The 26,605-nt window shown below is 39.2% G+C and overlaps 1 protein-coding gene across 2 annotated transcripts in view; it reads right to left on the bottom strand.

Annotated features, from left to right (window-relative positions):
* The window catches only part of LOC126198872 (protein AF-9), a 104,742-nt gene that overhangs the window by 53,742 nt on the left and 24,395 nt on the right, over window positions 1-26,605 (bottom strand). Inside the window, exons 3-4 of one of the 2 annotated variants that reach the window (XM_049935473.1) lie at window positions 21,426-21,649; window positions 279-416 (exon numbers count right to left, since the gene is read on the bottom strand). In XM_049935473.1, the coding sequence (XP_049791430.1) occupies window positions 279-416; window positions 21,426-21,649 (362 nt within the window). The remainder of the gene's footprint in view (window positions 1-278; window positions 417-21,425; window positions 21,650-26,605) is intronic. The other variant, XM_049935474.1, reaches the window with a different exon arrangement.

Here is a 26,605-nt window from a genome sequence, read left to right as displayed (position 1 = left end):
TTTGTCTGTAAGCATGCAGAATAGGTAAGAATGGAATGAGGTAAAAAAATGTATTGCCAAAGGGAGCAAATCCGTAAGCATTTCTGTTGGCCTCATAAACAAGCCTTCAACTGAAGGTATTACCTCCAAGCAGAAAACACTTAATGCTACATAGTGCACAACTCATAACTGCTGGAAACATGCTAAATTCATTAAGTTTTATTAATGAGCTCTGGATGAATTATGTTTGCACACTTACACACAATGCTTTACACATAAGATGTGACAGAGTAACTTACTTTAACCTTGTGCTTCTTTGTTGCATCCCATCCAAGCTTGGATTTGCTGCCTAATGAAGGGGCTGCAGAGGACTGTTCGTCCCCTCCACTGGCAGGAAGTTTTTCTAATTGGGATCCAGGCTCCGTCCCTACACCTACCTGCAACCATCAGTTGTATCTCTACTTCCCATCTCAGATTAATCCTTCTGACCAGGTGCAAGGATTAGAGGCATGAGACAAAAGTGATGGGTTTCAAATTAAAACAGAAAATATGATCTGTTTCAAATTAAGATAAGAAGACTTGAAAAATCTTAATCAAAATTATTCTAAGTGCTGTTATGACACATTTGCATATCATTTTAAGTGCTGTTATGTCACATTTGCATTAAGTATTGGATGCACCAAAAAGCAGCACTAAGTTCTTTGTCTTCTTATTACTACATCAAACCAAAAAATAATGATTACTATATGTGACTTTTGCAAGATATTAAAGGACTTGTAAGTCTCTAAAAATCAACTACTCTTGAGTCTTCTGGAACAATTAACAAAAAAAGCTAATTGTTTGCTTGTTTAATTGAAGAGGGGAAGACTGAAAATATCTGAAGTTTTATTACTGTTCAGCAGCAGACAGTTACGTAATATGATAAAATTTAGCTCTCAGATAATTACACCCTATGCAAAATATGATTAATGGCATGATTGCTTCACATTAAAAACAGACATTCACAACAATACATCTATCTTGTTAATAGCTCAAACAAAACACTCAGTAGCCACCCATAAGTAATGAGTTTCATCAAACTAGAGATAGCGTCCTTTCTTCTTTAAATATTTTTCTCCCTTGAAAGACTATAAATTGTAGTATATTCGGCACCCTGCATCTTGAACATCACCTGACAATACTGAGATAATAAGGAAAGTCTATTTTTGTCTGCTGTTTTGGACGATGGGCTCTAGCTTGAGTACCAGCAGAATACAAATATACAGAAACTGAATACTGGTTTTAAAATGCATGTAATAATATTCAAAAACTGTTTCTTACTATCACCTGGATATGCTAATTCCTTAACAATACATTCAATGGCAATTTTTCCTTCATCAAAATGTAAAATTCTACATCTGGATAGTTTCCTGGTTTTTCAAAACATCATAAGTAATGTAAGTGAAATGCAATAACTTATGTCCAACTTTACACATTCACATTTACTGGTAGTTTAATAATGTGCATCTTTAATCTCAGTTTTATTTCTAATGGACATCTGCTGCCATGCTACAGAGGAGAGATGTAGATTGTGCTATGATTTATGTACACGTTCACTCTGTATTTTTCAGCTGCTTTAGCATTTGCCAATTCAAGACATACTTCATATCAGTTACGTAACAAGAAAAGTAGGATGAAAGATGGTATTTAGAATGTTAAAAACAGGTGGTCACTAAAATAATGGGATACATGAATGAATTCTGGATCACTTTTAGCCTAGTGTCTACTGCAATTAACTTTCAAATGCATATGTAAATTTGCGAATTGTTTCCAAAGCTACTTTTAAGCATTTGTTATACAATGTAACACTTTGTTCTCTTGGTGGAAATGGAAGAGGAAACCTGTGTTGGGTTTCCTACTCCAAAACCAACCACAAAAGCTTGACGATGTTCATGTGCAATGATTGGAAAGGAAGTAGACTTGTGAGCTTTCCAATTCCATCTGTATATTGGTCCAACCAGAAGAAAGCTACCAATGTGACTTTGAGAGTAATGTTGTCTTGGAATGTAGGACCTTTTTATGGTACAAATTTGTAGCATGGAATGCACTGATCACATAATCCATCCAAACAGTACATTTTTGTAAGAGTAACAACATGATCATAGTAATACCATGAAGATGTGGTATGCAATAATTGTTACAAAATAATGGGACACATGAATGAAAGAATTAATGAATTACAGTGTTTCCTCAGTTGATGGATATGATTTTCCTATGTTTTTTTGTCTGCAAAAAGCCAATGTGCAGCCATCAAGCAGACACTCTATGGTAAACAACAATCTCAATCAAAACTGCAAAATTTAATAATTTTTCAATGAACCAGTATTTTCTGCAGCAAATAGTTGTCTAGTTGTTGTTGCTTAACATACTCTTCAGTGAAAGATTTATATCCTGAGGAAGTAGCATGTTTCAAGCAGAACCAACGTTCCACACAAATTTCAATATTGGAACAAACATGGTTTGAAATACATAACTATAGTAAGTTGTCCTTGAATGGTTTACTTCCACCTCAGATCCAATTCTTACCAAAAACATATGTGTTGAAATGAAATGGATTATATGAGGGAATTGGTAAGATCCTGCCCTGAGGGCCCGAGAAAACATTTGGTAGGCCATTCCAGCTGCCATAAAAAAAGGAATTTATTGAACACTTATTAAACTTTGTTCTTTCCACGATGAAAATGAATAAAAATGAAAGTCTTGGACGAAGTACTAAATAGTGATGATACTACATGTTGTATCCTTTAGATGGCCAAAATACCTGAATACGATCTCTGATCTCGTTGCTCAATTAGGTTTATAGTTTGATAGAAATTATTTAAAAGAAAAAGCTTGAAGCTTAGGTTAAACCAAATACTGCTGTTATGTGACACCATTCCACCTTGTCAGATAACTCACTCAGCCACTAAGACACCAACAATATTTTGGACACTCCAATATCTGGACAGTTCTCTCCAATATTTTGACCTGACTCCACCGCATCACACTGAGTGTCTTTTCTAAATGTGTATGTTCAGAAATAACAGGTGTAAAACCTGTCCCATGCACCCTCCCACCACCACTTACCACTTAACAGAGGGAAACATTCCACTTGGAAAAAATATATCTAAAAAGAAAGATGATGAGACTTACCAAACAAAAGCGCTGGCAGGTCGATAGACACACAAACAAACACAAATATACACACAAAATTCAAGCTTTCGCAACAAACTGTTGCCTCATCAGGAAAGAGGGAAGGAGAGGGAAAGACGAAAGGATGTGGGTTTTAAGGGAGAGGGTAAGGAGTCATTCCAATCCCGGGAGCGGAAAGACTTACCTTAGGGGGAAAAAAGGACAGGTATACACTCGCACACACACACATATCCATCCACACATACAGACACAGACAGACACAAGCAGACATATATGTCTGCTTGTGTCTGTATCTGTGGATGGATATGTGTGTGTGTGCGAGTGTATACCTGTCCTTTTTTCCCCCTAAGGTAAGTCTTTCCGCTCCCGGGATTGGAATGACTCCTTACCCTCTCCCTTAAAACCCACATCCTTTCGTCTTTCCCTCTCCTTCCCTCTTTCCTGATGAGGCAACAGTTTGTTGCGAAAGCTTGAATTTTGTGTGTATATTTGTGTTTGTTTGTGTGTCTATCGACCTGCCAGCGCTTTTGTTTGGTAAGTCTCATCATCTTTCTTTTTATATATATATATATATATATATATATATATATATATATATATATATATATATACAAAGATGATGTGACTTACCAAATGAAAGTGCTGGCAGGTCGACAGACACACAAACGAACACAAACATACACACAAAATTCAAGCTTTCGCAACAAACTGTTGCCTCATCAGGAAAGAGGGAAGGAGAGGGAAAGACGAAAGGATGTGGGTTTTAAGGGAGAAGGTAAGGAGTCATTCCAATCCTGGGAGCGGAAAGACCTACCTTAGGGGGAAAAAAGGACGGGTATACACTCGCACACACACACATATCCATCCACACATATACAGACACAAGCAGACATCTCACAAGCAGACATATTTAAAGACAAAGACTTTTTGTCTTTAAATATGTCTGCTTGTGAGATGTCTGCTTGTGTCTGTATATGTGTGGATGGATATGTGTGTGTGTGCGAGTGTATACCCGTCCTTTTTTCCCCCTAAGGTAGGTCTTTCCGCTCCCGGGATTGGAATGACTCCTTACCTTCTCCCTTAAAACCCACATCCTTTCGTCTTTCCCTCTCCTTCCCTCTTTCCTGATGAGGCAACAGTTTGTTGCGAAAGCTTGAATTTTGTGTGTATGTTTGTGTTCGTTTGTGTGTCTGTCGACCTGCCAGCACTTTCATTTGGTAAGTCACATCATCTTTGTTTTTAGATATATTTTTCCTGCGTGCAATGTTTCCCTCTATTATAACCATATATATATATATATATATATATATATATATATATATATATATATATATATATATATATATATATTGAGAGGGAAGGAGAGGGAAAGACGAAAGGATGTGGGTTTTAAGGGAGAGAGTAAGGAGTCATTCCAATCCCGGGAGCGGAAAGACTTACCTTAGGGGGAAAAAAGGACAGGTATACACTCGCACACACACACATATCCATCCGCACATACTCAGACAGAAGCAGACATACGTAAAGGTAAAGAGTTTGGGCAGAGATGTCAGTCGAGGCAGGAGGAACAGAGGCAAAGATGATGTTGAAAGACAGGTGAGGTATGAGCGGCGGCAAACTGAAATTAGCGGAGATTGAGGCCTGGCGGATAACGAGAAGAGAGGATATACTGAAGGGCAAGTTCCCATCTCCGGAGTTCTGACAGGTTGGTGTTAGTGGGAAGTATCCAGATAATCCGGACGCTGTACCACCATGCCAAGATGTGCTGGCCGTGCACCAAGGCATGTTTAGCCACAGGGTGATCCTCATTACCAACAAACACTGTCTGCCTGTGTCCATTCATGCGAATGGACAGTTTGTTGCTGGTCATTCCCACATAGAAAGCTTCACAGTGTAGGCAGGTCAGTTGGAAAATCACGTGGGTGCTTTCACATGTGGCTCTGCCTTTGATCGTGTACACCTTCCGGGTTACAGGACTGGAGTAAGTGGTGGTGGGAGGGTGCATGGGACAGGTTTTACACTGGGGGCGGTTACAAGGGAAGGAACCAGAGGGTAGGGAAGGTGGTTTGGGGATTTCATAGGGATGAACTAAGAGGTTACGAAGGTTAGGTGGACGGCAGAAAGACACTCTTGGTGGAGTGGGGAGGATTTCATGAAGGATGGATCTCATTTCAGGCCAGGATTTGAGGAAGTCGTATCCCTGCTGGAGAGCCACATTCAGAGTCTGATCCAGTCCCGGAATGTATCCTGTCTCAAGTGGGTCACTTTTAGGGTTCTTCTGTGGGAGGTTCTGGGTTTGAGGAAATGAGGAAGTGGCTCTGGTTATTTGCTTCTGTACCAGGTCGGGAGGGTAGTTGCGGGATGCGAAAGCTGTTTTCAGGTTGTTGGTGTAATGGTTCAGGGATTCGGGACTGGAGCAGATTTGTTTGCCACGAAGACCTAGGCTGTAGGGAAGGGACCGTTTGATGTGGAATGGGTGGCAGCTGTCATAATGGAGGTACTGTTGCTTGTTGGTGGGTTTGATGTGGACGGACGTGTGAAGCTGGCCATTGGACAGGTGGAGGTCAACGTCAAGGAAAGTGGCATGGGATTTGGAGTAGGACCAGGTGAATCTGATGGAACCAAAGGAGTTGAGGTTGGAGAGGAAATTCTGGAGTTCTTCTTCACTGTGAGTCCAGATCATGAAGATGTCATCAATAAATCTGTACCAAACTTTGGGTTGGCAGGCCTGGGTAACCAAGAAGGCTTCCTCTAAGCGACCCATGAATAGGTTGGCGTACGAGGGGGCCATCCTGGTGCCCATGGCTGTTCCCTTTAATTGTCGGTATGTCTGGCCTTCGAATGTGAAGAAGTTGTGGGTCAGGATGAAGCTGGCTAAGGTAATGAGGAAAGAGGTTTTTGGTAGGGTGGCAGGTGATCGGTGTGAAAGGAAGTGCTCCATCGCAGCGAGGCCCTGGACATGCGGAATATTTGTGTATAAGGAAGTGGCATCAATGGTTACAAGGATGGTTTCCGGGGGTAACAGACTGGGTAGGGATTCCAGGCGTTCGAGAAAGTGGTTGGTGTCTTTGATGAAGGATTGGAGACTGCATGTAATGGGTTGAAGGTGTTGATCTACGTAGGCAGAGATACGTTCTGTGGGGGCTTGGTAGCCAGCTACAATGGGACGACCGGGATGATTGGGTTTGTGAATTTTAGGAAGAAGGTACAACGTAGGGGTGCAGAATTTTAAGGGAGAGGGTAAGGAGTCATTCCAATCCCGGGAGCAGAAAGACTTACCTTAGTGGGAAAAAAGGACAGGTATACACTCGCACACACACACATATCCATCCGCACATACACAGACACAGACACAAGCAGAATCATTAGAACACTAAATTCTGTCTGTGCTTGTGACACCTTAAAAAATTGGCAAAAATTACACTCAGACACACTTCTTAATAAGCACAGTATGTTTCTTTATATTTTACATTTCTCGTGTTCATTTGTTTTTAAATTAATTTATGCTTTTAATTTGTTCTAGTGCCTTCATTTTTAAGAAAAGATTATGTTCTGTTTTCCTCAAGGATTCACAATTACACTTTGCAACTTCATTTATATAGCCAACAATGTTTAACTCGGCTTATCAGTGAGTATGATATGTTTTTATTATTTCTTTTTGTTTTTTTCTACAATATATTGAAATTGTTTGTTCATATTGACCTGATAGCTATTTTCCATTTATTTTTATATTGCTGAGATATTTTATTAGATGATGTCATTCGGACCTACAATGTGGGCAGACAGACTTGACCACGGGTGATATGTTATAGAATTTAATGTTCATTACTCCAAAATAATGTATGTTTTTAAAGATTGTTGAAGTCAATTTAACCTAGGACAATTTTCTTTTTCTTGTTACTCTCAATGATCTGAAGATTGTTGTTTAGCAACCAAAACTAACAGTCAAATGTAAAGTAATGTGTTTTCTACAATGAAGAGAGTTAACATTTTTTATAATTTTTTTTAAAAAGTTTTAGAAAATCCTTATCAGTCACACCAAGAGCCTCTGCATGATGTAAAAACATGAGTGCAGTGTGCAGTCACAGCAAGACAAATAATTAGACAGATATTTTCCATCAAACCATACCTGCTGAACGGTATGTAAACAATATACTGCAACCATATTTCAAGGAACTAATAGCTAACGAAAAGACCTAGATTTATTCCATGCACACCAATGTGTCTATGACAGTATTATGGTGTGTTTTTGCTGATAGCACAGCTGTGAGAGCTGATACTAATTACACACCACTCTGAAGTGCTACATGGTGCAATGATTTTCTCAGATTTCTTTCCAAGGCCACTTCAAACTTATCAAGTTCATTCTGGCAAACTGTCTGAACGACAGGGTTGACCATCACGTGGTCACTGCAGCTTGCCTACAGGGCATTGGTTCCCGTACAACACTAGAGACAGCAGGTACAAAATACCCTGAATTCAAATGTCTGTTAACCAAGTGAGAAATTTTTAAATTAGTAATATCCTATTAAGAATTTTTTCTCTTTTCTTGTACCAAGTTCAACTTAAACCATCACTTCCCCATTTTAATTTCTGTGATGCATTAAATTCCAATGTTCCCATTTTCTTAAGCAAAAATTTTTATGTGAGATTTAAAAGCGAAAATTTAAACATTGTTACAAATAAATAACACTTATGTACAATAACAACTGCTGAATGAAGTGGCAGGGGGAGAGTTGCAAGTCGATTTCTCTGCTATAGCTGTGAATACTAAATAAATAACATAAGATGCTCAAGATGATGTGTACATCAATTGTAGGGCACAACCACTGCATTATACAACAGCAGAAACATGAAGCAACCTCAGTATGCCATTTTAAAAATAGCAAACAGGAATTTCATTACTAAAACTTGACTATTGTAGGACTTTGGAACAGAATGAGTTAAGAGAACCATTCACTATACATAAGAAGGAGTCAAAAACTGTCGAACTTACACTCTTTTTCAGAGAATAACAACGCATAGGAGGGAATGAGATACTGCACATGAGTGTACAAAGTGCATGTCATGCTATTAGAGGGGGGAGGAGCAGGCTGAATGTTTGACAGCTGAGTACAATGCTCAACTCCTTCTTCCAGTAAAACAGATTGTTTTGTCTGTCTAGATTGTTTTAATTTTCTTATTGAAATTAGTGATTTTAGTTCACCCAAAACATTCTCAGTTTAATAGATAAAAATACAATAACTGATCAACATATACTCTACGATATGCAACACTGATATTATACCAACTGTGCCAATCGAATTACATATTTTTGTGACTTTTTATAACGTTTTTATTCCTAAAAAACCACACATTGTAATAAAGATTTCCCAAGAACAGAATTCTCAACAAAGAAAAATTATTATCTATTAATTTTATAAATTTAGTTTTTATTCATATGTGGCACAAGTACCAGGTGCCACCTGCTGGTAGTTGACTTGTGTGCTATAAGTACAATGTAGATTTTATGTATGTATTTGAGTGGTGTCTTTTCTTTCAGGTATGTCTGACAGAACAGACACCACTCATGATGATGTGTCTGGTGCATATATTTATATGAAATAGAGGACAGGGAAAGAAAGGGAAAGGATTGGTAGGAATTCATGACTTCCAGCCACACAGGGCATTGTGGTAATGCAATGGTGAAAGTTAAAAACTTGTGCTGGCTTTGAGTCATGGTCTGGCACAAATTTTAAACTTAAGGCATTGCATTACAACAATATCCTGCACGGCTGAAAGTCATGTATTCCCACCCATCATTTTTTCCCCCAGCCTCTATTTCATATAAAAGTAGATTCTACAAGGCCACTATGTTATCCTATGAGGTAGCATGTAAATTTTTGCTGATATAAGACCTAGAAAGAAAGAAATGCCTCCTACTTTTTTCATCTTTCATTTATTTGGTAATGTACTTATCAAGGATTTTGCACACTTTCATAAACCGCCTTCTGCAGCCTACTCCAGTAACAACATTCTACATCAATAGATGGCAGCCTTGTATAAGATTAGAAAATGGCTCACACTGATGTATGTAGAGTCTGCATTGGATATGGTGGTCGATGTGCAGTAACCAATTTTTGTCGGAAGCACTTGGAGAGTTCATTCGTTTGTTTAGAAGGGGAGGCCAACATCGTTTGACTGCTTTCAACTGGTCGGCAACAACAGAATTGACATGCATGACCTGTAATCTTCCTTGAACAATTTTACAGAAACTATAACGTAAAAAAATCATTTTTGCATTACTAGTATCTTTATAGCTCAGCTCCACAATGGCGCACCCATCATTTCATTAATGACCGTAGTTCTCATGATATTTCAATTTAAGTAAGACACTGTGCAAAATTCAAAAAAGTTTGCAATGAAACACAGGGGTCGCTATAATTTTGCATGTGGTGTATATTACATAAAATATTGCTGTGCATGAAATTTATATAACATCTTGAATTTTTCTTTAGACTTGGATGGAGGTCTCTGTCACCAAACTTGAGAAAACCAATCTGATGTAGCACACTCATTTCTGATTGTGTGGGTCTGTGATAAAACTAGAATGAAATATCCACAACATCCCTCATATTTAATAAGCTGTTTGAGATATCGAAATGAGATTTTGGCAAACAACAGCATGGAAACAGGAGAGTATTTTACCATTGGATTAAATGCAAAACTTCATTATCGACTGTGTTATTCCACTAACTACAGACTTTTTTGATGAACAAATATAATTTTTACAGGCCACTGATAGCTGGTGAAACAAGAAATGTAGTGAGTTTTGGAACAGCATAAGTGAAGACATTACAAGTTTATTTTATTTATTTATTTTTTTTTTTAAACCAAGGATGTGCTTTTTCAAAAGCTATTTTCCTTACTAGTCCTGAGTTTCTCACTTATCACAACTGTATCTGTACAGCATGTTAGTGAGGTATTGTTGTTGTGGTCTTCAGTCCAGAGACTGGTTTGATGTAGCCCTCCATGCTACTCTATCCTCTGCAAGCCTCTACATGTCTGAGTAATTACTGCAACCTACATCCTTTTGACGACATACATATGATATCTGTACAATGTTTGGTTCTTGTGCAATAAATAACTGAAAGTGTTCCTGGACTCTATGTACACCCTGTATAATCTATCTGAAACCTTACAGTGTCTCCAGGCCTCCTCCACGTATACAACATTCTTTCATGAATCTTAAATGAAATGTTAGCTATGACTAAGTTGTGCTCTATGCAAAATTCTATCAGGTGGCTTCCTCTTTCATTCCTTACCCCTGTCCATATTCACCTACTACTTTTCCTTCTCTTCCTTTTCCTACTATTGGATTCCAGTCCGACATGGCTATTAAATTTTCATCTCCCTGAACTATCTTAATAATTTCTTTTATTGCATCATACATTTCTTCAATCTCTTCATCATCTGCAGAGCTAGTTGGCATATATATTTGTTCTACTGTGGTAGGCATGGGCTTTTTGCCTATCTAGGCTACAGTAATGCGTTCAGTATGCTGTATGTAGTAGCTTATCCACATTCCTATTTCTTTTAATTCATTATTAAACCTACTCCTTCATTTACCCATATTTGACTTTGTATTTATAGCCCTGTATTCACCTGACCAGAAATCTTGTTCCTCCTGCCACTGAACTTCACTAATTCGCATAATACCTAACTTCAACCTATCCATTTCTCTTTTTAAATTTTCTAATGTACCTGTCCGGTTAAGGGATCTGACATTCCACACTGTGATCCTTAGAAATCCAATTTTGTTTTTCCTATAATGATGACCTCCTGAGTAGCCCCTGCCCAAAGATCCGAATGGGGGACTATTTTACCTCAGCAATATTTTACCCAAGAAACTATCATCATTTAACCACACAGTAAAGCTGCGTGCTCTCGGGGAAAATTATAGCTTTAGTTTCTCCTTCCTTTCAGTTGTTCACAGTACCAGCACAGAAAGACCGCTTTGGTTGATGTTACAAGGCCAGATCAGTCAATCATACTATTGCCCCTACAACTACTGAAAAGGTTGCTGCCCCTCTTCAGGAACCACACTTTGTCTGGCCTCTCAACAGATGCCCCTCTACTGTGGTTGCACCTATGATATGGCTATATGTATTGCTGAGGCACGCAAGCCTCCCCGCCAATGGAAAGATCCATGGTCTGTGGGGAGGTGACACTGTATAAATTCCACTGTGTTTTGGCAAAACGCTTCTCTGAAAGTTACAAATGTTAACAAGTCAGGAGAAAATAACTCGTTTTTGTTGCACTTTCAGCAGAGTCTTTTTAGATACTAACCAAAACAGATATGACAGTAGATCTTTTTCAATGGTCAACGTGCAAGTGTAGGCGTGGAGGAGCTCCACTTAATATTTACAAAAGGGCTTCAGTTTAGAATGGCACTTCCCTTCCAGCACTTGGCATTTTCCCTACAGCACCTGCCCATAACTGCCACCACTACCACTTTCCCTATACATGCCCTGCCGATTGCACATCTACCAGCCATGTTATTCTGTGCGTACTATATAAGACAGCATTTTATGACTGAATTCTGTACTGCAGAAGATGAACTGCCCCATCACATTCAAGAAAGGCTGAAGAAGGTGCATGGAAATGCTATGGTGGACATCAGCAGCATTAGACAGTCGGTTCATCACCGTAGAAAAGCTGAAGAATGAACACATTTGGCTGTTGCAACATAGAGTGGCCGACCAGTGACAGCAGTGCAACAGGATACACAATATACTACCCACTACATGAAAAACCTCAAGCACTTGAAAGCATGTCTTCATAGCTTTCACCCACCAAAAATTATCGAAAATGTTCTTCTTTTGCCCGACAGTGCAAGACCCCACACCATTCTCATTTCACCACTAGCATATTGCAAAAACTGGCTGGGAAGTCTTGCCCTGACCTAGCAACAACAGACTTTCATCTGTTCATCCCAATCCAACATGTTCATTGGGGGTATCACTTTGAAGATGTAGAGACCTCGAAAAGTTCTGTGCACCAGTGGCTGAGGAGTAGGGCTAATGACACTTACTGCACAGTTATACATGCCCTTGTTTCAAGGTGGAAGAAAGTGTTGACAGATATGGTGAAAAATTAATTGTGAACTTTGGAGCGGTTATCTTATGTGTATGGAATTTTCTCTCCTTGTAAAACATAAACAAAAAAATTGGAGACATTACTTTCTGACTGACTCTCGTAATTTGGATAGGTTACTCTGGTAACCGATGCAATCATACACATTCTGATACATTTGATTTTAGATCTGATATAATAGCAGTGTTGCAAATCATAGAGTATATTGTGGTTACTTATTTTATTTTAATCAATAGATAAAATGTATCACATTCAATATGCATTCACAAGGGAGCATTGTAGAGAGTTTTGTATCTTTGCATAGTCTCCTGTATGGAGGACATAGTAATAGGCATCCTGGTGTTGAGAAGCAATTGAAAGTTGTCAGGCCCCAATGGAGTTCCAATCTGTTTTACACATAGTACCTTTTGGCATTAACTCCTTACTTAGCTTGCATTCATTAAGAATCTCTTGTCAAGCACCAAGTCTCAAGTGACTGGAAAAAGTGTAGGTGACTCCTGTATATAAGAAGGGTAAAATAATGGATGTATAAAATTATAGCCCGATATCCCTAACATTGGTTTGATATACAATTCTTGAGCACATTTAAAGTTCAAATATAATAAATTCCGTTGAGAAAGAGAAACTTCTCTCTGTAAATCAGCACAGGTTAAGAAAGCATGCTCATATGAAAGTTAGCTTGCCTTTTCCTCATACAGTAGCCTGAAAACCATGGATAAAGGCCAACAGCACATCCCATATTCCTCGATTGCCAGAAAGCATTGACACATGCAATAGTGCTGACTGTTAACGAACATCCAACCATATGGAATATGTTCTCAGATATATGAGTGGCTTGAAGACTTGTTAGGTAAGTATGTTGTCCTGGACAGTGAGTGTTCGTCAGAGACAAGAACATCAACAGGAATGCCCCAGGGAACTGTGATAGGACCACTCATGTTTTCTATGTACATAAATATTTGAGGAATACGGTGAACAGGAATCTGTAACAGATTGTTGATGATACTGGAGTGTGCGAGAAAGTGTTGTTGAGCGACTGCAGGAAGATGATGTAGAAAGAATTTATATTTGGTGAGATGAATTGCAGCTTGCTTTACATGTAGAAAAATCTTAGTCAATGCAATTGAATATGAATACAATATTCGTGGTGTGCTGCTTGACGCACTCACATCAGTTAAATAACAATGTATAAAGTTTTAAAATGATATGAAATGGAATAAGCATGTGAGACTGACAAAATGGAAAGCAAATAGTTGACTTGGGTTTACTGGGAGAATTCTAGGAAAGTGTAGCTCATCTATTAAGGGGACAGCATTTAGAAAACTAGTATTACTTATTTCTGAGCACTCCTCAAATGTTTGGGATCCAAACCAGGTCACATTAAAGGAAAACATTGAAGCAACTCAGAGGCATACTGCTAGATTTGTTACAGGTAAAACCGATCAACATGTGAGTATCATGAAGACGCTTTTTTAACTTCCTTAAACCGAATCCTTCGAAAACTTAAATAAGCGCTTTGCACCTTCAATCTTGGCAAGCAAAGTGAAAGCTCAGTCTTTTCTGGAATAATACCACACTGCAACACACCAACCTATCGGGATGTGATGTTGGATAGATCCCTGACATATAAACCCCACTGTGAAAAGATCCATCAGAATGTGGCCTTAAGAAAAAATATTTTGGGGAAAGTTGTTACAGCTAATAGGGAGCAAAACCTAATATCCTGAGAACAACCTCCCAAGCACTATGTTCTCTACAGCTGAATACACCCGTCCGGTACGCCGACGAGATCCACCCACGCGAAGAAGGTCGACATAAGCCTTAATGAAACGTGTCAAATCACAACAGCGTGTATGAAACCCAAGGCCCTAGCAAAGCTTTACAGATTTACTAGTCCTGTGAGTCCCAGCTCTTGTAGAACATCTCAGGAATTCAAAGAGAGGCCCAGACAAACCACCAATGATCAACACCCTCTCTTTGGCACAGAATATGAGCCTGGACGACTGAGATCCCAAAAAAGGTTCTAAAACAAGGTCAATGAAGAACAACCACCTGACTATGCACCAGCACAGGTAGTGGCTGGAAGTTTCACACAAACTGGAAAACATGTAGGACCCTGAACCGCTTATGAACAGGAGTGGCCCCAGTGAAAACAAACATTATCAACTGGACCCATGGTAACATGGATGACACCAGCTGGGGTGGCTGAACGGTTCTAGGCGCTACAGTCTGGAACTGCGCGGCCGCTACGGTCACAGGTTCGAATCCAGCCTCGGACATGGATGTGTGTGATGTCCTTAGGTTAGTTAGATTTAAGTAGTTCTAAGTTCTAGGTGACTGTTGACCTCAGAAGTTAAGTCCCATAGTGCTCAGAGCCATCTGAACCATAATATGGATGATGCTAAGTGAGACTGTGGTGCTGTGCAAGACATGGAACACCTCCTGCCCTGTCAAAACTGTCCCTACAGAAGCAACCTCATTGATTTGTGGATAGACAAGAAAGGAACTCTGGACACGACTCAATACTGGACTACTGAGAAAATTTAGAGAATCAGCATTTTCGGATGATTGCAGAATGATTCTACTGCTGCCAACATACATAAGGACCACAAAGACAAGAGAAGAGAAATTAGGGGTCATATAGAGAGATACAGAAGTCGTTTTTTCCCTCAGTCCATTTACGTATAGAATGGGAAAGAGAATAACCTGAAATAGTAAAAGACACCCTCCGCCATGCACTGTATTGTGACTTTCGGATTACGAACTGAGACATAGATGTAGGCTTGAGGATGGTTCAGGTGCAGTGAAACTGGTCATATTAACAAGGAAATAAAAGCAATTCAGACAGACAACAAAATCTGTTTTACAACATGAATATGAAATTTTTCCAACGACTGTACATCAATTTTTGAGAAATCCTTTTTTTGGTGCAGTCCACTGATCAATATCGCCTACAAACAGTGAAAGGCTGTCTTTACTCACTTAACTGCTTGTATTTTATCCAAGATTTTCCATTGCCCTATTAAATTCATTTACCTTGAGGAGGTACTTTTTGCCACTGTTGTTTGGAAGAGTGATTGAAATTCTGAAGGAAGCAGGGATAAGATAAAAGGGGCAAAACATTATCTACTAACTGCACAGAAACCAGACTGCAATTATAAAAGTCACAGGACACGACAGTGTTAGGTGAGAAGAGAGTGAGAAAAGGTTTTATCCCATCCCTGATGTAATTCGACTGTACAATGAGCAAGCAGCAAAGGAAACAAATGAGAAATTTGGAAAGGGAATTAAAATTCAGGAAGAATAAATAAAACCTTCAAGACTTGCCAATGACACTACAATTTTGTCAATGATGGTAAAGGACTTGGAAGATCAGTTGAATCGAATAGATAAAAAAGGAGATTACAAGCTGAACATCAACAAAAATAAAACAAGGGTAAGACAATGTAGTCAAATTACATGAGTTAATGCTGATTAGGCAAGGAGATACTAAGAGTAATCCAGGCAGCAAAATAACTGATGATAGCTGAAATAGAGAGGATGTGAAATGCAGGCTGGTAATAATATGGAAAGCATTTCTGAATAAGGGTAAGCTGGTAATACCAAATAAAAATGTAAATGCTTAGAAGCATTTTCTGTAGGAATTTGCTGGGGCAAGCCTTGTTCAGAATTGGAATAAGCACAATAAACAGTACAGACAAGAGAATAGAAGCTTTCTAAATGTGGTACCACAGAAGAATGCTGAGGATTAGATGGACTGATCGGAACTACGAGAAGGTACTGAATCAAACTGGGAAGAAAAGAAATTTACAGCACACTTGACTAAAAGAAAGGATTGGTTGTTAATAGAGCACATCCTGAGACTCAAGTAATTGTCGATTTGGTACTGGAGAGAGGTGTGGGAGGTAAAATTGTACAGGGAGAGGGAGGTTTGAGTTCAATATGCAGGTTCAAGTGAGTGTAAGTTGAAGTAATTATGCAGAGAAGAGGCTTGCACTGACAGGCTAGTGTGGAGAGCTACATCAAACTAGTCTTCAGACTAAAGATAATGATGTTGAACATTAAGTTCATTTTTGGAAAAAAAAGTGAGAGAGATGAAAATTATTTGGAACTTGTAATATATGCCAAGATTAAATGTCTTTTATGCTTTGTTTCACAATCAAATGCCCGAATCTCTGACCAGTGAGCACTCTTCACTCCAGCAAATTTTAGCTGTACAGTCTTGGAACTCTACAGGTTATTTTACATAATTTACAAGCACAGAAGACTTTTAAAGCTATTCTAGCTGACTGGGGTGAAGTGTTATGTTGGTTGGGGTGAGTCGAAAAGAAGATGGGGAGATAGGGTTGGATCGATGGATGGATGGATGGCCGACAGTTGGGAGGCAGACCAGAATGCAAATGATATAGGAACAAGGCACCAGTGATCTTCCGCTGGCAAAAGTAAGAAGATTTGCACAAAATGCACAGAGAGGTAAAGGAATGGACTGGGGGGAAAGACAGAACAGAAGAAGAAGAAGAAGAAGAAGAAGAAGACCACAAGGAAGAGGGTGTGAGTGTAGAATGAGTTAAGTGAGTGCATGGGACAGAGGTGGACATTGGGTACGAGTGTGGGACAGGGGCTATCAGATACTGAGGCTGAGAGGACTGCAGGATCAAAAGACAAATTGTAAGGGCAAATCTCATCTACATCATTCAGAGATGCTTTCTCTGGGGGTGAGTGGGAGGGGGGGGGGGCAGGGGGGAAGGACAGGGAGGTGACAATTCAGATAACATGGGTTAGTTAGCAGCCAGCTTGATGCTGTGTTCTGTCACTAGGTTGGTAACTCTACTCTGCGTCACAGTTTGGCGATGACCATTCATTGGGGTTGACATGTGGTTGATTATAACACCCGCTTAGAAGGCTGTGCTTAAGTTACAGCATACCTGGCATACAGTCTGACTACTCTCACCCCATCCACCTGTAGAAGGCTCAGTGCAAGACTTGTCCTACTCACCCACCCAATGCATCGTATTACAGTCCTGCCACAAGCATATCATATCAGAAGCAGATGCAGCAGTGTAGGCAGGCATACCACAAACTAGCTCTGTTGTAACTCAGCAAGGATATTAGCAAATTGTCAAGCAGATTAGATGGCCACTGCCACGCTATGGAGAAGAGCAGAGTTGACCACCTAGCCTCTTTGAATTATTTCAGTATTTGTCTGGTCTCAGTTGGTACAGATATTTTTTGTTTTTACTAATAACTGAATAAAAAACCAGTATCAATTTGCTACAATAATGGCACTACAGTTTTCTTAAATGAGTAATGTTTATTTCTAAAATTTCCATTCCTTTGAAATATTGGCTTATTATTCAAAATGGGAAAAGCAATCAGTGCTATTTCAATAACAATTTTGACAGTTAGAAATGAGCAACAAGCACAGGATATAAGAATTTGTACAGCTGCTGCTGTGCGGCATGGCCTATTAGACAACACGTGTGCACACCTGGTCTATCATTACTGAGACAATAAGTCATTCATACTTTATAATAAAAACAGTACGTAGCTGATGTGTTACCAGTGTCTACATAGTATGCCCTTACCTCCTTTTAGCCTTTGGAAGCTGACAACTTCAAAAAACGTTCTTCAACCCAAGTTTTCATCCTTTAGCACTATCACTAATCCCCAAACAGTGGTACAATTCTCAATCATAACATGATTGAGAGTTGTACTGTTGTACTGTTTGTACAAAAATTGTATAAAAATGATATAATGTTTGCAAAAGTCACCAGTTGGTGACTATATGGAAAAAAAGGTAATAAATAAATAAATAAAAACAGAGTTACAAAAATATTAGAATCAATAAGAGAATACTGGTGATTTTTTTGTAGTTTTCAACCTCTTATAACTTCTCGAGAAAAGTATCAAACGATAGACAAAGTTTTATTTTGTTTACCTATTTTATCTCATATTTTTATTCTATATATGTTGAAATGATAATTCAAGAATCTGTGAGAATCCTAGAATTTTTCAGTCTTTGTTTGAAGTCAACATTTATTATTGGAAATAATAGCAATAAAAAATTGAAAATTGGTTATTTCAGAAACCAGTTATTTTGAGCGGTTTCAATAATCAGATTAGATTGGATATGAAAAAAATTGTACAATCGAAAACCAGCTGTTTCAGCATTGACTGCCACCCCTAGTTCAATCCCATACTTTTCCTACTCTTTAATCTCCTCTAGGCCCTGTCCCACACGCATCCCCACTTTACTCAGCCTTCACTCACATCATCCTCCCCACAGTCTCTCTATTTTTCTGTTCCATTTTCATCTCTCACTTTATTCCTCTACTTCATTTAATGCTACATACAATTTGCCCTCCCTGTGGCTATCCTATCTGCTTGCTAACACCCTTCCCATCTGTCAGTCTTCCCAGCATCGCTCCCTCCACACATCCTTCCTACCATCACCTAGTCCATCTAACCCCCCCCCCCCCCCCCACATCATGCCATTGTCAAGCTGTAGCACTAGTAGAATGTGTGTGTGTGTGTGTTTTATACTAGGGAACTCTAATGGAGGGCATCATTTAAAAGCTTAGCAACTTTTCCAGTCTTGTTTACATAGTTACTGACTACTCAAAACCCAACACCTTACTATCAGGCAATAATTACTTTTACTCCTTCCAGTACTTATATTCCAGCCATGACTTGCCAGTATCATAAAAAACAGCAACTATTATGTAAAAATAAATAAGAACTACATTATTCATAAGCTGAACTACATCTACTCATGTAAATTGGATGCCTGATACCATTATATGACACTGCTCATTCACGATTTTTCCCTACTGTAGTGACTGAGGAGAATTCTTTGGAGTACACAACCACTGGTGTTGTGTACACACATAAAGCAGCTTCAAGCTTCAAAAATGTTTCAATATGTAGATCTACATTAGACAACTGAAATCATGTGAATTTTAAAATTTTCCTGGCGAATTGACTGTTCAAACAAATTTCGGGCTTGCAGCTGGTCGTCGTTGAATTCCTCACACGATATTTCAACTGGGCACCTGCCAGTCATCTTCAGGTGAGCCATCGCAGACTGGTGAAAATGTTCTCCGTTCCGCAACGCAGAGGGCGATTGAGTGCCGCTATTCCACCAGCGAGGGCACTGCCGGTGTGCAGTGTGGTTCATCTATCAAGTTTTCGACGCATGCACATAATAGTTATAGTGTGCTATATATTGTGGAACGGAGGACATTTTCGCCAGTCTGAGACGACTCACTTGAAGATGAACTGGCAGGTGCCCAGTTGAAATATCGTGTGAGGAATTGAACGACGACCGGCTGCAAGCCCGAAATATGTTTGAACAACTGAAACCATTTTTATCTGTGCTGATACCTATATGAAACATGTTAAGCTGTTCCAAGTACTATTTTTTAGTATTTTCTCATGATATTCCTGCCATGTTCTACACCAGTTTTTAAATATTGTGTATAGATGATGAGGCCAGGCATTCTGTTTCTGATGATGTACAAAGATAACACTATTATACACACAAAGATATTACCTGCAGCTGCCGAGTATGTCAGCAGTCACGAAGCAAAGTTAGTGAATACAAACGACAAACTGTCAAAAAAACTGTATTACACGTAACAAAAATATGTACAGTAAACCCTGTATGTTACACTTCTATGATTATAAATGTCAAAGATGCAGTATATACAACTGTACAGATGATAATCATCAGTACAATTACATACGAGTTCATATTCATCTGCTGCTATACTTCCTCTTGCTCTACTCCTCCAAATTGATACAGCACTAAAAACTGCTCAAAAAAGAGAAAGTAATGTGACAATAATGTAAAAGGCATCAGCAAAATTCTGAAATTTGAGCTTATTGTCATAGAGCACCTTCTCTAATAGTTCTGTGGTTGTGGTAAGGAAATATAAGGGATACAGAAAAATAGTGCAGCATACTGAAAGGATAAAAAATAAGAAAATATTGGTATGGGTAACCCTTTAGTCATCGTATCACATTTAAATTTTGAAATTTGAGAAATACTCTTGGAAAGTTGTTCTTCATATAATGTGTACAATAAAACTCAAATACAAGCCCCTACAATGGAAGGGGTTAATAGAGAACTCAAAATGTCATGAAACATCACAAATTAACTTCAAATCAAGATTGATATGTGCACAAAGAAACAGTTAATGCTACCAGGAAGAACATAAAACATGATGACATGACACAGAGGTATAATTGGAACTGGTAAAGAAAAATAAGTTTCCATGTACAGTCTGATTTATCCATGTTAGGAGTAAACCGTACAGCAGACATACTGAAGGTGTTAAAAATACTGCATCTGTATACATTTACAAGTGTAGTACCACAGGAATTAGTCATTTCACACAAATGCTTGTGGGTAAACAAGCTTTCGACAAGCGTATATATTAGTCATTATTGAACTGGTACTCAGTTTTGTGCTAGTTTACAAAAGGCTGTACCAATACGAGAGAGCAAGAATAAGAACGGCACCAATGGTTGCATGTTTGCTGACATACAAGAAAACAATACTGAAATTCTGCCGAGTTCTAAAGTGGTATACATTAATACAAATGGCCACTGAATATGTGGGGGAGAGAAAATTAAGTCTTAAAAGAGAGCTCAGGGAATATTTTGCATGTACCTTCATACCCACTGGCATTGGTATTGTGAATATATGATTGCAGGGAGACTTAATTTTACACAGAAACAAATGAACAGTTTCTCTTTACATGTTCCATCTTTGAATGTAAATGTAAAAAACATTTTGCAGCACGAATTCCTTATGAGCTTCCCTTCCCAAAATGTTCCCATTACTTTATAACATTCAAAATATCTGTCATCAATGAATCTTATGAAGGATGCCTCTCGGTAACAGTATTTCTTTCTAGATGACACAACTATGATATTATTCACCATACATTACAAGAAGTAACAAAAACTTGTTTCGATGCATATTCACTACTCACTGCCTCCAGTATACGATTAGTTGTCAGATTTACTCAATCTATTAAGTATATTACAGCTAGAATTTTCTAATTTGTAAAGTACGTCATTTTTACAATAACATGTGACCTGAAAACTCATAATAATCACTTAATAACACTTACACCACCACCCTTTATAAGCCTCCTTCGCAGTTCTTCACCAGGATTTGGAAATGTGAATGGGTGTGTAAAGACCTTGTGGATGGGAGGACCTGCTGGTTGAAGGTGCAGATCATATTCATACCGGAATTTTTTTGGCTCTTCAGTGGTCTTGAAATAAATCTCAATTGGCAGTGTAAAACCTGCATAGCCAGATTCCTTGACAGTGAATGGTGGTTCTTTCACAACTGCAAAAGCAAAACATCACTTCGATTGAAATGTACACAGATAATTCAAAAACTATAATGTAATAATTTTAAATTAAGCTCCTTTTTTTACATGTGTTCGAGCAGTCACTTGTTCACTTCGACAAAAGATAATTTTCCATTCAGCTAATGTCAATAAATACAAATTAAGAAAAAGAAAGGTTCAATGTGGACAGAAGTGTGTAGCTGGCATACTAACAAACAACAGTACTTAGAATCTGACAGTAGTCATCCTTTCCATGTCCAACGTTCTCTCCCATACAGCCTTGTGATTCAAGGCAAATGTACTTGTTCAATGCAGACTTCCTACAGCAATACGCCATCACTCTCACCTTACCCTTCACTGGATGTAATTACCCCACTGGCCTAGTTCAAAAGCAGATTTCCTGGGCTGTTATGTCCAATTCTGGTGCTGCATATCCTCCCAAAAACAACTTCGGAGCACACCACTTGTCACTTAGTATTGTCCTGGTATGGAAGGTATTAATCTGCTACTTTGACAAGGCCATGGCTTCCTAAAATCATGCCCAGAAATGAGACCCATTCTATCTGAGATTTTGCCTACCCACCTACAAAACTGGCAATTTATCTGGTAACAGATATGCAACCTGTCGCTTTTTTATGATTTACTCAACCATGAACATGTTTTCGAGCCACTACAGGCTCATTATCAGATGGAGATGTTACAAGAACATTATGTTGTGGACCAAGTGTAGCTAGATGCAGTGCTGGTGAACACACTGCCTTGTGTTATCCATATCAGATTTCTTCTTATAACATACATTATTAAGCTATGTACACGAATATACACGGTATTTAGCTACACTTCATTTTACCCTGCATCTAGATACAATTGGTCCATAACATAATGTTCTTGTAACACCTCCATCTCATGATGAGCCTGCAGTGGCTCAAAAACATGTTCATGGTTGAATAAATCATAAAAAGGCAACTCATTGCATATCTATTATCAGATAAATCACCAATTTAAATCACAGTCGCAGTTCATCATCCACAATGGTTATACTTGGCGGACCTAGAATAGTTTTTCATTGCCCTCCGAGTCTCTGTAATATTCTAATCAGACCCTATGCTCCTTCTCCACCTATCTCCCCACCCTGCGTCTCCTACCCCTGTGACTGTCCCCACTGCAAGACTTACCCTCCTCCATATCTATACCAGCCCATAACTGGCAAAACATATACTATCAAAGGGAGAGCTACCTGTTATGCTCTACAACATGACAGTCATGAACTCAGTGCCTCTTTCACCACATGTGTCCCCTGGTTTCTTCCCCCAGACAGCATTTTCCCAGAACTCTGCATGTGAGAGAGAACTAGCACTACAACATGTCCTTGGTTCTAGCCACCCACGTCCACCACATGGCCTTAATTTACATTAATTTCTTCCATCTCAACATTTCTTCACAGTAATTATTCCTTTCTTCACTTCATTTTAGTTTTCTACATCTTTCATTTTCTTACCTGTCTATTTTTCACTGTCCCCCTCCCACCTTGTGTTATGTACAGAGCACTTAGCTTTTCACTCTTTTTAACTCATACATGATGTTTTAGCAGTAATCACTGTCCTGCATATTAACATGTCTTCCACCTTTAAGCTCTCAGGTTTTCAAATCTCATCCAGTGCAGTTCCCAACAATCAGTCTTTCCTTCTCATCCCTTCCCATAAGTCACCCACCACCCCCCCGACCTTCAGCTCTGGGTGACTTACCTGAAATCTACTCCTTTTCCTAGACTACCCCAGTCCTTTTCCTTCCCCTTCAACCCTTCTGCCTGAAGAAGCAGCCACTGGCTCCGAAAGCTTGCCTGCTTATAACCTTCTTTTATGTGTGTGTTCTTCCGCCGTTTGGGTAGTAGATTTTTTTATCTAATTACACTGCATTGTCAAAAATTGAGTGTTTTTTCTTGTTACATCAGGGGAAAAATATATACAAAAAGGAAATTTATGTGAGTAAAATAAAATTACATGATAGAATGGCTGTCAAGTGTTTACCTCCAGGAGGCAAAATCCCAGTACTGATGACACATACATAGGGACAAAAAAGCTTTAACCTAGCTTTGAGAACTGGGAGATTTGAGGACATGCTCTTCCTTTCAAACCTTTCTCAGTGTATCTCTCTTCTCTTCCGAAAACTAGGATTTTTTTTTTCTTCAACTTTTAGTATTGTCTATCAGCAGTACTGGAATTTTGCCTCCCCAAAATCTAATATAGTTAGTCACAAAGGTCCTACTCATTTCTGTTACCTACTGTGACAGTAGATCACCAACTGACCTGAAAGTTACACTACTGAGCTGAATGACTGTTTTGTGGGGATCATAGCACATTTTATTGCAGCAACAAGAGCAAGACATAACATCTTTTCTTTTTGTCTTGTAATCTCACCAAACAAAACAAACAAGTGTCTGAGTAAAAGCTCAATGAACAGAAAAAAACAGTTAGTGATGTAATTCAAATAGCTACCTCAAGAGCGAAAGTGCAAGAGAATTTTTAAGTGAAATGTTTCCATTCATTAGTCAATACAAACATACAATAATGCTTTTGTTCTCATAGAAATAACTTAGCATTATTTACTGAAGATTTGTCTGGGTACTTTCCCCATGATTCCCATATATTCGTATGTTCTAGTGGAGTATTTCACTACTTAAAAAAAAAAAAAATATTTAACTGGATAGATAAAAGATCTACTCACCAAGCAGCGGCAGAAAACACTCATAAAAGCCGGTCATTATTGGCAAGCTTTGGGAGCCAGTGGCTCCTTCTTCAGGCAGAAGGGTTGAAGGGGAAGAAAGAGGGGTGAAAGAAAAGAACTGGAGAGGGGAAAGTTGCCCAGAACCACTGGTCACGGAAGACTTACTGCAGGGGATGAAAAGGAAAGACTGATTGTTGGGTACTGCATTGGATGAGATTTGAGAACCTGAGAGCTTAAAGGTGGAAGACAGAGTAATATGTACACAGAGATTACTGCTTCATCATCATGCATGAGTTAATATGAGTGAAAATCTAAGTGCATTGTACATAACAGAGATGGGAAGGGGATGGTGAAAAATAGACGGGAAAGACAATGAAAATGTAGAAAATTAAAATGGAGTGAAGCAAAGAGTAGTTACAGTGAAGAAATACTGAGACAGAAGAAATTAACATAAATTAAGGCCTAATGAGTGGTGAGAACCACGGACCTCTTGTAGTGCTATTTCCCATCCATGGAGTTCTGAGAAAGTTGTATTTGGGAGAAGAACCAAGATAGTGTGTGTGGTGAAACAGGTGCCGAGGTTACAAATGTCATGTTGTAGAGCTTGCTCCACATCAGGATATTATGACTTGCCAATGTACACCCTCTGCATATGCCCATTCATCCTAATTGATAATTTGGTGGTAGTCATGCTGATGTAGCAGGCCAAACAGTGTTTACATAACAGCTGGTATATGACATGTCGTTTCACAGATGGCTCTCCCTTTGATAGTATATGTTTTGTCAGTTACAGGGCTATTACAGCTGGTGGTAGGAGGGCGCATAGGGCAAGTCTTGCAGCAGGAACGGTCACAGGGATAGGAGCCGTAGGGTATGAAGACGAGTGCAGAAGGAGCATAGGGTCTGACAAGAATATTACAGAGATTAGGAGGGCGACGGAAAGCTATTCTAGGTGTAGCGGGCAAAATCTGACAGAATGGATCTCATTTCAGGGCATGATTTTAGGAAGTCATTGCCCCGCCATAGTAGCTAATTAACACATTCCAGACCAGGATAATACTGAGTCATCAATGGTGTGCTCCGAAGCTGTTTTGGAGGCATCAGCAGTACCAGGATTGGATGTAATGGCCCGGGAAATCTGCTTTTTAACTAGGCTGGTGTGGTAATTACATGCAGTGAAGGCTGAAGCGAGAACGGTGGTGTTTTGCTGTAAAGAGTCTGCATCCGAACAAATATGTTTGCCTTGGATGCCAAGGCTTCATGGGAGGGAACTTTTGACATGGAAAGAATGGCAACTGTCAAAATGTAAATACTGTTGTTTGTTGGTCCGTTTAATGTGGATGGAAGTGTGTAGTTGCCATTTGATGAGGATGAGATCAACATCAAGGAAAGTGACAGGGGTTTGGAAAAGGACCATGGGAAATTTAATTGGGAGAAGATATTTAGAGATGAGGAATTTTAGCAGGTCAGCCTCACCATGAGTCCATATAGTAAAGATGTCATCAATGTATCTAAACAAAACTAGGGATTGAAGACTTATAGCTACCAGGAAAGCCACTCCAAGCAACCCGTGAAAAGGTTGGCACAGGAAGAAGCCATCCAGGTTCCCATGGACTTACCTCCGATCTGTTGGTATGTCCGTCCCTCAAAGGTGAAGTAGTTGTCGGTAAGTATTAAGTTGATTGATATGAGTAGGAGGAATGTCATAGGTTTGGATTCAAGTGGAGCCTGACTAAGGAAATGTTCAGCGACAGACAGACTATGTACATGGAGGATGTTGGTATAGAGGGAGGTGGCATCCATGGTGACAAGCAAGGTGTATGGTGGGAGTGGGATGGACACTGATTTCAGACAATCTAGGAAATGGTTGGTATCTTTGACGTAGGAGGGGAATCTTTGTACTATGGTTTGCAGGTGTTGATTTACTAAGGAACATATACGTTCGGTGGTTGCTCTGAAGCCAGCAACTATAGGAAGGCCAGGATGATTGGGTTTATGAATCTTAGGAAGAAGGTAAAAGGAGGGAGTGCATAGTTTGTGTGGGGTGAGAAGTTCAATGGATTGAGGTGTTAGTCCTTGTGAGGGGCTTGAGGTTTTCAGGAGGGACTGCAGGTCTGTTTTAATCACAGGGTTGGGATCCTGATGACAGTCGCTGTATGTAGAGGTGTCAGACAGCTGGCGTAGACCTTCACTAACATACAAGGGGTGTTTGAAAAGTCCATGCAAAG

Source organism: Schistocerca nitens, chromosome 8 (assembly GCF_023898315.1).
Source record: "Schistocerca nitens isolate TAMUIC-IGC-003100 chromosome 8, iqSchNite1.1, whole genome shotgun sequence".
Classification (NCBI taxonomy): domain Eukaryota; kingdom Metazoa; phylum Arthropoda; class Insecta; order Orthoptera; family Acrididae; genus Schistocerca; species Schistocerca nitens.
The sequence above is the reverse complement of the archived record's forward strand: the minus strand, read 5'-3'. Positions and strand labels throughout refer to the sequence as shown.